Source organism: Lithobates pipiens, unplaced genomic scaffold (assembly GCF_037356315.1).
Source record: "Lithobates pipiens isolate NorthernLeopardFrog02 unplaced genomic scaffold, aLitPip1_a1.2 Scaffold_24, whole genome shotgun sequence".
In the NCBI taxonomy this organism is placed as follows: domain Eukaryota; kingdom Metazoa; phylum Chordata; class Amphibia; order Anura; family Ranidae; genus Lithobates; species Lithobates pipiens.
Genome location: NW_027507786.1, coordinates 3,068,498 through 3,081,601, shown reverse-complemented (window position 1 = coordinate 3,081,601; position 13,104 = coordinate 3,068,498). Strand labels below are relative to the sequence as shown.

Genomic DNA, 13,104 nt, shown 5'->3' with positions numbered 1-13,104 from the left:
AGCATCATCTGCCCGTTGGTCTCCTAACAGGACCATTGCACAGGATCTGCAAACTATCCTGAGCTCCTTGCCAAGCAGAGAACTGAACGAGGAAGATCCCTGCACCATCCCGTCCTCATTCCCATCGTAACTGCCAAGCATCCGATCTGCACAGCACCCTCTGCTCCTAAACCGTGGGATTGCACCCTTGCAAAGAGCCACCTGCTCTTGCAAACTAGAGCATCCTCTATTGCGCAACAGCCTCTGGTCCACCATAAAAACCATCCTTTATTGCACAAGACCTTCTGGTCCACCTTGAACTCCATCCTTTATTGCGCAACCCCCCCCCCCCCCCCCCCCCCGTGGTCCACCTTGAACTCCATCCTTTTTTCACAACAACCTCTAGTCCACCTTGAACACCATCCTTTATTGCACAAGACCTTCTGGTCCTTCTTCAACAGTATCCATCATTGCGCAACACCCTGTGGTCCACCTTGAACTCCATCCTTTATTGCACAAGACCTTCTGGTCCACCTTGAACAGTATCCATCATTGCGCAACACCCCGTGGTCCACCTCAAACAGCATCTTTTATTGTGCAACACCCTGTGGTCCACCTTGAACAGCATCTTTTATTGTGCAACACCCTGTGGTCCACCTCAAACAGCATCTTTTATTGTGCAACAGCCTCTAATCCACCTTGAACTCCATCCTTTATTGCACAAGACCTTCTGGTCCACCTTGAACAGTATCCATCATTGCGCAACACCCCGTGGTCCACCTCAAACAGCATCTTTTATTGTGCAACACCCTGTGGTCCACCTTGAACAGCATCTTTTATTGTGCAACACCCTGTGGTCCACCTCAAACAGCATCTTTTATTGTGCAACAGCCTCTAATCCACCTTGAACTCCATCCTTTATTGCACAAGACCTTCTGGCCCACCTTGAACAGTATCCTTTATTGCGCAACCCACCCCGTGGTCCACCTTGAACTCCATCCTTTTTTTGCCCAACAACCTCTAGTCCACCTTGAGCACCATCCTTTTTTGCACAAGACCTTCTGGTCCACCTTGAACAGTATCCACTATTGCACTGCACCCACTGGTACACCTTGAAGAGCACCTGTTATTGCGCAATACCCTCTTGCTCTCCCCCCCCCCATTGCACAGCATCCTCATCCTCTCTCTTCTCCAAGATGTCCGTCACTCAGGCCGAGGACCACCTGTGCACCTACCAGGAGGCCATGCAACAAAGCGCCTTCCTAGAGGAGGAATTTCCTCTGCCCTCTCCGACCAAGGGGGCCCTGAGGAGGCGCAGGGAGAGCCGGCTCCGCTCCCAGCTCCTCTCCTTCGAAGAGATCAGGGAGGTGGAGGAGGAGGGAGTCTCGCCCTCCGAGGAGGAGAAAGCCAGGAAGTCTTTTCTACAGTCCCTGGAGAGCCTCAGGAGGAGTTCCAACCACACTTACCTCCAGAAGGACAGACTCAACAGCTATAGACTTAGCCTGGACTCTAGCGATTCAGATTCCACTCCATGAGGAGAGGCACCCTGGGAAGGCTACGCTCCAATGTAACAATGTCTACCTACCAGCAGCCTGGATAGGGGACCCCCCCCCCCACCCCTCCCCCCCCTATGGGAGAGATGCTGGGGAACCCATGACTTTCCACCAGGATGAATGTCACGGTGGATTATAATGATAAAGTTTACACATCCGGACTTGGCGTTTGGCGTTTTCTAGAAAGAAATCCTTATTTTTGTATTTATTGAACTTTGTGAGCCAAATCCCTCTATGGCAGTGTGAGTTTCTCAGCTGTATATTATTTGTAACCATATCTTATATATACATAGTTATATTTAAAAAATAAAATTTTTATACATATATATATATATATACACACACACATACATACACATATATATATATATATATATATATATATACACACACACACACATACATACATACATATATAGTGTGTGTGTGGTATATATATATTATTATTATTATATTATATATACACACACACACACACACATATATATATATTACATACATACACACACAATATACACACACATACAGTACACAGTTATATTGTATATTATATTCTATTTAGTGAGTTGGGTTTGTTAAAGCAATATATATATCTCTATTTTCTTGTGTCCTTCCTCAACAAATAAATAGAATTTATCTAATTATGGACTAAATTGTTTGTTTCTGACAGTTAGCAGAGCCGACATTTAAGGGTTTATAGCTGAAAATTAAATACATAATTATGGACCTTGAAGTTATATCACCGTCCATCCAGTCCTGAGATGTACACAGCTCTGTCACACAGCGCAGCCCAGTCTGCAAGGGCAGGAGATCCGATCTTTCTCTGCTGCAGTTATATAACACTTACAGGTCTTGTCCTGATACCAGAGGCTGAATGTCCCCAGTGAGGACACAGACAACAGTTGTCTCTCCTCCCCCCCCCCCCCCCCCCAAAAAAAAAGTCTTTGAAGAAGAATTAAAAGAATTTCTAAACCTGGGAACAGACATGTCAAGGGTTGCATTTTAGATGTCCTTATATATGTGGAGGTTGCATTGGTTTTCTTTATTAAAACCTGTCGATCCTGCCAATAACACACTTCCTGTCCTAGGGTGGCAACGCTTAGTCACTGTATCTTTGAAGAAGCAGCGTGGTCACCTTAGAACAGGAACTGAACTGGGACTACAGAACACTTCCCCCGCTCTTCTCCATACCACAAAGGGAGGTGTTCTGTAGTCCCAGCACAGTCCCCGTTCCTAGACTACAGAACACCTTCCCCTCTTCTTCATATCATAGAGGGAAACGTTCTGTAGTCCCAGTACACACCTTGTCCTAAGGCGACAACACTCACTGTATCTATAAAAGGAGCAGCGTTGTCACCCTAGGACAGGAACTGTACCGGGAGTACAGAACACGCACCCCCCTCCTTCTCCATGTCATAGGGGGAGACGGTCTATAGTCCTGGTACAGTTCCTGTCCTAAGGTGACAATGCTCTCACTCACTGTATCTATAAAGGGGCAGCGTTGTCACCTTAGGACAGGAACTGAACTGGGACTAGAGAACACCTCCCCCACACTTCTCCATACCATAGGGGTAGGTGTTCTGTAGTCCCAGCCAAGGCCGGTATAAGGCGGGGTCACTGCCCTGGGCAGAGTGTGGGAGGGAGCGCCAAAATACTGGAGGCCCCAGCACAGTCCAGTCCCTGTCCTAAGGCAACAACGCTGCGTCTTCAAAAATACAGTGAGTGAGTGTTTTCACCTTAGGACAGGAACGGTCCTGGAACTACAGAACACCTCCCCATCTTCCTCTCCATTTCATAGAGGGAAACGTTCTGTAGTCCCAATACACTCCCTGTCCTAAGGTGACAACGCTCACGGTATCTATAAAGGAGCAACCTTAGGACAGGAACTGTACTGGGACTACAGAACACCCCCCTTCTCCATGTCATAGGGGAGGCGTTCTGTAGTCCAAGTACAGTTGCTGTCCTAAAGGTGACAACACTCAATCACTATCTATGAAGAAGCAACGTTGTCACCTTTGGACAGGAACATTACTGGGACTACATCACCTCCCCCTATGACATGGAGAAGAAGAGGGGGTGTTCTGTAGTCCCAGTAAAGTTTCTACCCTAAGGGGATAACGCTGCTCCTTTATAGATACAGTGAGTGAGCATTGTCATCTTAGGATGGGAACTGTACTGGGACTACAGAACACCCCCTCTTCTCCATGTCATAGGGGGAGGCGTTCTGTAGTCCCAGTACAGTTCCTGAGCATTGTCATTTTAGGACAGGAACTGTACTGGGACTACAGGAACGCCTCCCCCTATGACATGGAGAAGTAGAGGGGTTGTTCTGTAGTCCCAGTACAGTTCCTGTCCTAAAAGGTGACAACGCTCACTCACTATTTATGAAGGAGCAGCGTTGTCACCTTAGGACAGGAACTGTACTGGGACTACAGAACACCTCCCCTCCTTCTGTAGTTATCAGGGGAGAACTGAGCATAGCTGACAGCACAGCTTGCTACTACAGGATGCAGGACATCACTGGATTACTGGCAGGATCAACAGGATTTTTTTTTTTACACTTACTGCACAGAAATACGATTTCAAAGGTATATTTATCAGACCAAAATGAAGCAAATCAGAGAAGTTGGCTGTTGGGGGGGGGGGGGGGGGGGATGGGTCACCAACCCTTTAAAAAGGACATCCCGCCACAGAAATCTCTTGAATTCCTCCTCTTCCCACAATCGAGTGTTTATTACCTTCCTTGGGTGCCGCACTTCCTCACCTATGCAAGAATGACATCGGGCCCCGCTGCACATTGCATATCCCAGCAGGGGGCAGTGTTATGAAAAGGGGCGCATGCACACCATGCGATTCCGCATATGCACACGCATCTGCGCAGTTGGGGGGGGGGGGGGGTTATTCACGTACACGGGTGGTCCGGTAACCAGCAGTGTGTATACCCCCCCCTCCCCCTGCCAAAAACCTGACAGATACCTGAGCATGTGTGGGATGTCCAAAGAGGAGGAGTGGGGAGAACATAACTAAACCCCCCCCCAGCTGAAGTCTCTTTTTTTCTACCATGCCTTAAAATGAAACAGTATGGGCCTTTTACACAGGTGGCAGTGTCTACCGCCCTCTGAAAAGTGATCCACAGGGATCACTTTTCAGAGGGCGGTATAACAGCGGCTGGACGGCATTGAGGAGCCGATCCTACCACCTCTTGAATATCAAACAGCAAGCCTAGGTAAAAATCATTGTGGCTGCAAAGTAAAGCGTCATGGCTGCTGCATGTGTACAGCCCCGTCTGGTAGAATTAAGCTGGGTGGTCGGGATGGGCAATAAAACCACAGCTCAACCACCTGTTTTTTCCGCCCTCTAGTTTCCCATGTGAAAGAGCCCTACCAGAATGTGTGGCATATAAGCACTGATATGGGTACTGATATGGGCAATGATATGGGTACCGGTGTTCTGCCTAATAGAGTCCGGCCATCCATATGTGTCCGCTCCGTACTGCGCATGCGCAGTACGGAGCAGACGAAGCTTCGGAAAATCTCCGAAGCTGAACGGCGCCTGCGCCGTGAGTGGAGGAGGTAGCCCCACTATCCAAGCGGACATAGGGTTTAGAATTTTAGAGGGCCCCCCGCGGGCGAGCTTCGCTCGCCACGCTTCGGGCTCGGCCTCGCTGCGCTCGGCTCTTTTTTATTCTAACTCTATGTCCACTTGGATAGTGGGGATAGAACCTGGACTCACGGCGCAGGCGCCGTTCGTCCTCGGCAATTTTCGGAATCTGTGCTCCTGTGTACTGCGCATGCGCAGTACGCAGAGGACAGCATCTGATGGAGGACCCTAGTTGACAAGACACCGGCAATAAGAAAACATGGAGGGGGACCTGGAAAAACAACAATGTAACAAACTAGGGAAATTAATTACTTGTAGCAGCCAATCATTGATTTTATTTTTATTTCATGCAGCACCTGATAAATATCAGTCTGTTGGCTTTATTAGGAATTCTTCCTTCAGATACAAACCTAAGCTGCCCTCACCAGGCTGAGGCCACGATACATACCACCAGGATGGGCCCCAGTGATCAGGAAGGGCCCCAGGGCTGTTTGGGCCCCTGTACTCAGGAAGAGCCCCAGGTTAAGAAAGGGCCCCAGGTGCTGTTTGGGCCCCCATACTTAGTACTCAGGAAGGGCCCCGGTACTCAGGAGGGGCTGCAGTTTTCATTACGTTTTCATTGGCGCTCTGGAAGAGCGGCAAGTGCTGTGTGGGCCCCTGTGCTCAGGAAGGGCCCCCAAGTGCTCAGGAAGGGCCCCAAGTTATGGAATGCCCCAGTGCTCAGGTAGGGCCCCAGGTACTGTTTGTGCCCCTGTGGTCAGGAAGGGCCCAGGTGCTGTTTGGGCCCCCATGCTCAGGAACAGCCCCAGGTTAAGGAAGGGCCCCAGTGCTCAGGAAGGGCCCAGGTGCTCAGGAATAGCCCCCGTGCTCAGGAAGGGCCCGCCGTCCCTCCCGTCTTCTGGAGGATGTCTGGAGAAAGCGGACACAGGCTCCAGTCCAAGCGGCTTTTCACAGGTACAAATCCTCTCAGCCCTTCCATAATACCCCCATGCTGAGCATGCAGGTTTATATAATGAGGTTACATAAAGCTGTTGGCTTCAGCCAGCTGCTGACGGATTGCTGAGCGTCCAACTACAGACTGATCATCGAGATCTTCATCATTTCTAAAATAAAAAAATAAAATAAAAAATATTTTATACATACATGCCAGACCTCAGTTAGGAAAATACTGTATATGGCCACTAGATGGAGCTGATGACCATAGGAAATAAACACATTACGGTGATTGTGGCACTATGGCAGTGTTTTTTCATACATAGGTGCTCACTCAGGAAAAATATTCTTTAGACAGCTTTAAGTAGTAAAATGGTTTGATTTCTTTCACACCAACATAATTTTTCTGGGCTGTCCATTCTCTTTGTATGATTTTTATTGCCTGAACTTGTATAATGGATCGTGCAGAGAAAAATATCAAGCCTGGCACAAGTCATTTCAAGGGGGCTGCACAAATATGGAAGCATTGACTTGTTAAGGGATCTCTAGCAGTCTCCAGTCCATGACCACCTCCTGAAGCACTGCAGCACGCAGCACGTCCCCAGTCTCTGACCATCTCCCGCAGCACGTCCCCAGTCTCTGACCATCTCCCGCAGCACGTCCCCAGTCTCTGACCATCTCCCGCAGCACGTCCCCAGTCTCTGACCATCTCCCGCAGCACGTCCCCAGTCTCTGACCATCTCCCGCAGCACGTCCCCAGTCTCTGACCATCTCCCGCAGCACGTCCCCAGTCTCTGACCATCTCCCGCAGCACGTCCCCAGTCTCTGACCATCTCCCGCAGCACGTCCCCAGTCTCTGACCATCTCCCGCAGCACGTCCCCAGTCTCTGACCATCTCCCGCAGCACGTCCCCAGTCTCTGACCATCTCCCGCAGCACGTCCCCAGTCTCTGACCATCTCCCGCAGCACGTCCCCAGTCTCTGACCATCTCCCGCAGCACGTCCCCAGTCTCTGACCATCTCCCGCAGCACGTCCCCAGTCTCTGGCCATCTCCCGCAGCACGTCCCCAGTCTCTGGCCATCTCCCGCAGCACGTCCCCAGTCTCTGGCCATCTCCCGCAGCACGTCCCCAGTCTCTGGCCATCTCCCGCAGCACGTCCCCAGTCTCTGGCCATCCCCTGCAGCACGTCCCCAGTCTCTGGCCATCTCCCGCAGCACGTCCCCAGTCTCTGACCATCTCCCGCAGCATGTCCCCAGTCTCTGACCATCTGAAGCAGCACGCAGCACGTCCCCAGTCTCTCACCATCTGAAGCAGCACGCAGCACGTCCCCAGTCTCTCACCATCTGAAGCAGCACGCAGCACGTCCCCAGTCTCTGACCATCTCCCGCAGCACGTCCCCAGTCTCTGACCATCTCCCGCAGCACGTCCCCAGTCTCTGACCATCTCCCGCAGCACGTCCCCAGTCTCTGACCATCTCCCGCAGCACGTCCCCAGTCTCTGACCATCTCCCGCAGCACGTCCCCAGTCTCTGACCATCTCCCGCAGCACGTCCCCAGTCTCTGACCATCTCCCGCAGCACGTCCCCAGTCTCTGACCATCTCCCGCAGCACGTCCCCAGTCTCTGACCATCTCCCGCAGCACGTCCCCAGTCTCTGACCATCTCCCGCAGCACGTCCCCAGTCTCTGGCCATCTCCCGCAGCACGTCCCCAGTCTCTGACCATCTCCCGCAGCACGTCCCCAGTCTCTGACCATCTCCCGCAGCACGTCCCCAGTCTCTGACCATCTCCCGCAGCACGTCCCCAGTCTCTGGCCATCTCCCGCAGCACGTCCCCAGTCTCTGGCCATCTCCCGCAGCACGTCCCCAGTCTCTGGCCATCTCCCGCAGCACGTCCCCAGTCTCTGACCATCTCCCGCAGCATGTCCCCAGTCTCTGACCATCTGAAGCAGCACGCAGCATGTCCCCAGTCTATCACCATCTGAAGCAGCACGCAGCATGTCCCAAGTCTCTGACCATCTCCTGCAGCATGTCCCAGTCTGACCATCTCCTGCAGCACGTCCCCAGTCTTTGACCATCTCCTGCAGCACGCAGTATGTCCCAGTCTCAGACCATCTCCTGCAGCACGTCCCCAGTCTCTAACCATCTCCTCCAGCACGCAGCATGTCCCCAGTCTCTGACCATCTCCTGCAGCACGCAGCACGTCCCCAGTCTCTGACCATCTCCTGCAGCACGCAGCACGTCCCCAGTCTCTGACCATCTCCTGCAGCATGTCCCAATCTGACCATCTCCTGCAGCACGTCCCCAGTCTCTGACCATCTCCTGCAGCACATCCCCAGTCTCTGACCATCTCCTGCAGCACGCAGCATGTGCCCAGTCTCTGACCATCTCCTGCAGCACACAGCATGTCCCCAATCTTCTCTATCTCCTTTATCAAAAAAGTTGACCACCACTACTCTACACAGAGATTCAGCACCTTGGACAGTTCTTGGCTGCACTTCATTGTGTCCGATCACTTGGCCTTGTATATAGATATGGTGATGGGTGAAGTGCCATCGTGCAAAACAGTCCATCAGAAATCACATCACTGAGCTACAAGTTCATATAAATCTGATCATGTGATCTGGCTTACTATCAGAACAGCCAATCGTGTTCACATGTGTTGTGTTAAGGCAGCCCATTGGAATGAATGAGTTCCCAATGCACCAACCCTTCCGAGATAGACTGTGTCACAAAACCTGCAATGCAATGCACAGGAACGGCACCAAAAGGCAGCAACACATCTGGCTGAAGTGGAGCGAACACGCATGTTCCTGCACACATACGTGGGCCCAGACTCCGCCTACAACTGAAGCCAGAACTCCCATCTGCATTCATTTTCTGGGTCAGTGACTAAAGCCGCAATCTGATTTTCAGACGGGAATTGTGTTATGACAGGCTAATTGGCCTAAAATCCGACCGTTTGTACGCTCCATCAGACAATTGTTGTCGGATTTTCCGCGGACAAATGTTGGATGGCAGGCTTATACATTTTCAGCGGACAACGTTCTGTTGTCAGATTTTCCGAGCGTGTGTACACAAGTCCATCAGACAAAAGTCCAAAAGTACAAAACACGCATGCTCAGAATCAATGCTCACCAAACACGACATTAGCAGAAGGAGCCCAAAGGGTGGCGCTAAAGAGTTAAAAAGCCACGTAGTAAGTCACTACGTTCGTGTTTGTTGGTTGACAATTGTGTGCCGTTAGTATGCAAGACAAGATCCTGGCACACGGCCTTCAGGCAAAAGTCTGACGTTTTGCCTGCGGAAAATCCGATCGTGTGTACGAGGCTTACGAGTATTGAAGCCAATGGATCAGCATGACATCCAGCGTTTATTAAACCGTTTGTTAACCCAAAAAAAAAAAAAAAAAAAAAAAAAAGGGTCCCGTGTCATTTGGACCCCCATATCACCTGAAATACCCGGCTGATCCTGCCTAGCTATGCCCTCTCCTCTGCAAACAGACCATGATAATCATGAAAAAAAAAAAAAACAACACACAAATGCCGACGCTCGCACAATCAATTCATTAGAGAGTAATGCATTAATGGAAGTAACTGAAATTAAAAAAAAAAAAAAATATATATATATATATATATATATAAATAATTTTTTTATTTCAGTTACTTCCATTAATGCATTACTCTCTAATGCTGCTCTTTGGAGTGAAGCCATAGTCACGTGAGTAGTGACGCAACACGTCAGGGAGGAGCCATGTGTCGTCACTTCCGAACGCGGCTGAGGCCAGAAGTACTTCACCATTTTTAAATGTAATTCTATGTATGTGCTGGAATAAATATTATTTGAATTACTACACATTGGAGCCCCCATCCCTTTGTTTGGGATAATAACGTTGAGTCCGAAGATTGGAGGGCTGGACTGGACCCTGCTGAACGTTATAACTCCTTGAAGACCGATCTTTTGAGGGGACCGGTTGCCGATCTAGAGCTCTATTAGGCCTGCGAGAGGCTGCGGGAAACAGGTGGCGCACCACAGATTGGACGGATCAGACATTTCCTGTTGATCTGCACACACAACGATCATTTGCTGCACTTTGGTTGTTGCACTTTATTTCACATATGAACTATTGCAAGGATTATTTGATCATATATGTAGAGATCACTTATTTATTATAAGCCTGCACAAAGCGGTTCTTCACCCTAAAGGGGAAGTTCTGATAATCTGATCCCTCCCCCCCTCCGGTGCCACAATCGGCACCTTTCAGGGGGGGGGGGGGGGTGCAGTTACCTTGATAATCCAGGTATCTGCACCCACTTCCGGGCAGACCCCCGCAGATACGCCCCGCCCCCCCCCCTATGTTCTGGAAAACACACAGTTCCCAGGACACAGCGGGGGATCTGAAGAGACGCGCATGCGCAGTAGGGAAGCGGGCAGTGAAGCCGTCATGCTTCACTTCCCGATTCCCTGACCGAGGATGGCGGCAGTGGCAGCAGCGAGACGAGCGATCGCTCGTCATCTGCCGCCGACATCGCTGGACCCTGGGACAGGTAAGTGTGATTTTATTAAAAGTCAGCAGCTGCAATATTAGTAGCTGCTGGTTTTTAATATTTTTTTTTTTTTTTTTTTTTTTTTTTTTTTTTAGGTGCAGAACCACTTTAATATATTATGGTTTATTCCCTATACAGTATTGCACTTTTTGCGTCCATTGCACTTCTTTCCATTCTTTACATTTTTTTGCACTTTAAAAGGAATATGCACTAGAAGTTAGGATATTGTTAATGTTGCATTCATTGAAGTTCATCACAATACCTGTGTGCACTTGAAGTTTTATTTATATGGAGCTTATTTTTGAAGTTTGCATTGAATATTTATTTGTGGAGTATAGTGTTCATTAATAGGATTTTATTATAGTTGGGTTGGGTAGCGCCACATATTATTTATTGCATATTGACTGATATTGGGTGAGATCACCATTTATGTTGGCAGCTTCCTGCCAGTCCCAGTGTGGTTGTGCGCATTAGTTACCCCTTGTGTTTTTACTTGGAGTTTGTGGTGTTTAGCGTGATTTAATATAAGGATAAATGAGATATCCTTATCTCAGGGTCCCCATCAGAGCCCCTCCTTATCTCAGGGTCCCCATCAGAGCCCCCCCTCCTCATCTCAGGGTCCCCATCAGAGCCCCACCCCCCATCAGAGCCCCTCCTCATCTCAGGGTCCCCATCAGAGCCCCACCCCCATCAGAGCCCCTCCTCATCTCAGGGTCCCCATAAGAGCCCCCCCCACCATCAGAGCCCCTCCTCATCTCAGGGTCCCCATAAAAGCCCCCCCCACCATCAGAGCCCCTCCTCATCTCAGGGTCCCCATAAGAGCCCCCCCCCCCCATCAGAGCCCCTCATCACAGGGTCCCCATCAGAGCCCCTCATCTCAGGGTCCCCATAAGAGCCCCTCCTCATCTCAGGGTCCCCATCAGAGCCCCTCCTCATCTCAGGGACCCCATAAGAGCCCCCCCCATCAGAGCCCCTCCTCATCTCAGGGTCCCCATAAGAGCCCCTCATCACAGGGTCCCCATCAGAGCCCCCCCCATCAGAGCCCCTCCTCATCACAGGGTCCCCATCAGAGCCCCTCCTCATCTCAGGGTCCCCATCAGAGCCCCACCCCCATCAGAGCCCCTCCTCATCTCAGGGTCCCCATCAGAGCCCCTCCTCATCTCAGGGTCCCCATAAGAGCCCCCCCCATCAGAGCCCCTCCTCATCTCAGGGTCCCCATCAGAGCCCCTCCTCATCTCAGGGACCCCATAAGAGCCCCCCCATCAGAGCCCCTCCTCATCTCAGGGTCCCCATAAGAGCCCCCCCATCAGAGCCCCTCATCACAGGGTCCCCATCAGAGCCCCTCATCTCAGGGTCCCCATAAGAGCCCCCCCATCAGAGCCCCTCATCACAGGGTCCCCATCAGAGCCCCCCCCCCCCATCAGAGCCCCTCCATCAGAGCCCCTCCTCATCTCAGGGTCCCCATCAGAGCCCCACCCCCATCAGAGCCCCTCCTCATCTCAGGGTCCCCATCAGAGCCCCTCCTCATCTCAGGGACCCCATAAGAGCCCCCCCCCATCAGAGCCCCTCCTCATCTCAGGGTCCCCATCAGAGCCCCTCCTCATCTCAGGGACCCCATAAGAGCCCCCCCCCCCATCAGAGCCCCTCCTCATCTCAGGGTCCCCATAAGAGCCCCCCCATCAGAGCCCCTCATCACAGGGTCCCCATCAGAGCCCCCCCCCCATCAGAGCCCCTCATCTCAGGGTCCCCATAAGAGCCCCCCCATCAGAGCCCCTCATCACAGGGTCCCCATCAGAGCCCCCCATCACAGGGTCCCCATCAGAGCCCCCCCCCATCAGAGCCCCTCCTCATCACAGGGTCCCCATCAGAGCCCCTCCTCATCTCAGGGTCCCCATCAGAGCCCCACCCCCATCAGAGCCCCACCCCCATCAGAGCCCCTCATCTCAGGGTCCCCATCAGAGCCCCTCCTCATCTCAGGGTCCCCATCAGAGCCCCCCCCCCTTATTTTAGGTTCCCCATCAGAGTTACTTCTTGACTCAGAGTACCCACTTCCATCAGTTCCCCATCAACCCCCCCCCCTTGCATCAAATTCTCCTTTAGAGTCCCCACTTACATCAAAGTCCCAGTCAGAGTCCCAACTTGCAAGAGAGTCCTCATCAAAATCCTCACTTACATCAGAGTACCCCCCTTATATCAGGATCCCCATTAGAGCCCCCCCTTCCATCAGTTTTCCCATTTACATCAAAGTCTTCTCATACACCAGAGTCCCCTTCCATCAGGGTACTATCATAGTGTCCTCTTACATTCAGCGTCTCCACTGGAATCCCCACTTACATTAAAGTCCTCATCAAAATCATCCAAACACCAGAGCACCCCCTTCCATCAGAATCCTCATCAAAGCCATCATCAAAGAGTCACCATCAGAATCCCCATTTACATGGGAGTCCTCACCAAATTCCTCCTAATATCAGAGTCCCCCCTTAAATCAGGGTCCTC

The 13,104-nt window shown here is 51.3% G+C and overlaps 1 protein-coding gene across 1 annotated transcript; it reads left to right on the top strand.

Annotated features, from left to right (window-relative positions):
- The first annotated feature begins 1,175 nt into the window (after positions 1-1,175).
- On the top strand, positions 1,176-1,514 carry LOC143929548 (uncharacterized protein C11orf96 homolog). The gene has a single exon (XM_077453426.1). The coding sequence runs from the start codon at positions 1,176-1,178 to the stop codon at positions 1,512-1,514; it is 339 nt and encodes a 112-aa protein (XP_077309552.1).
- Positions 1,515-13,104: the final 11,590 nt, after the last annotated feature.

Excerpts from the sequence above, each read along its gene's own strand:
- LOC143929548 (XM_077453426.1), top strand. The coding sequence starts at position 1,176 with ATGTCCGTCACTCAGGCCGAGGACCACCTGTGCACCTACCAGGAGGCC.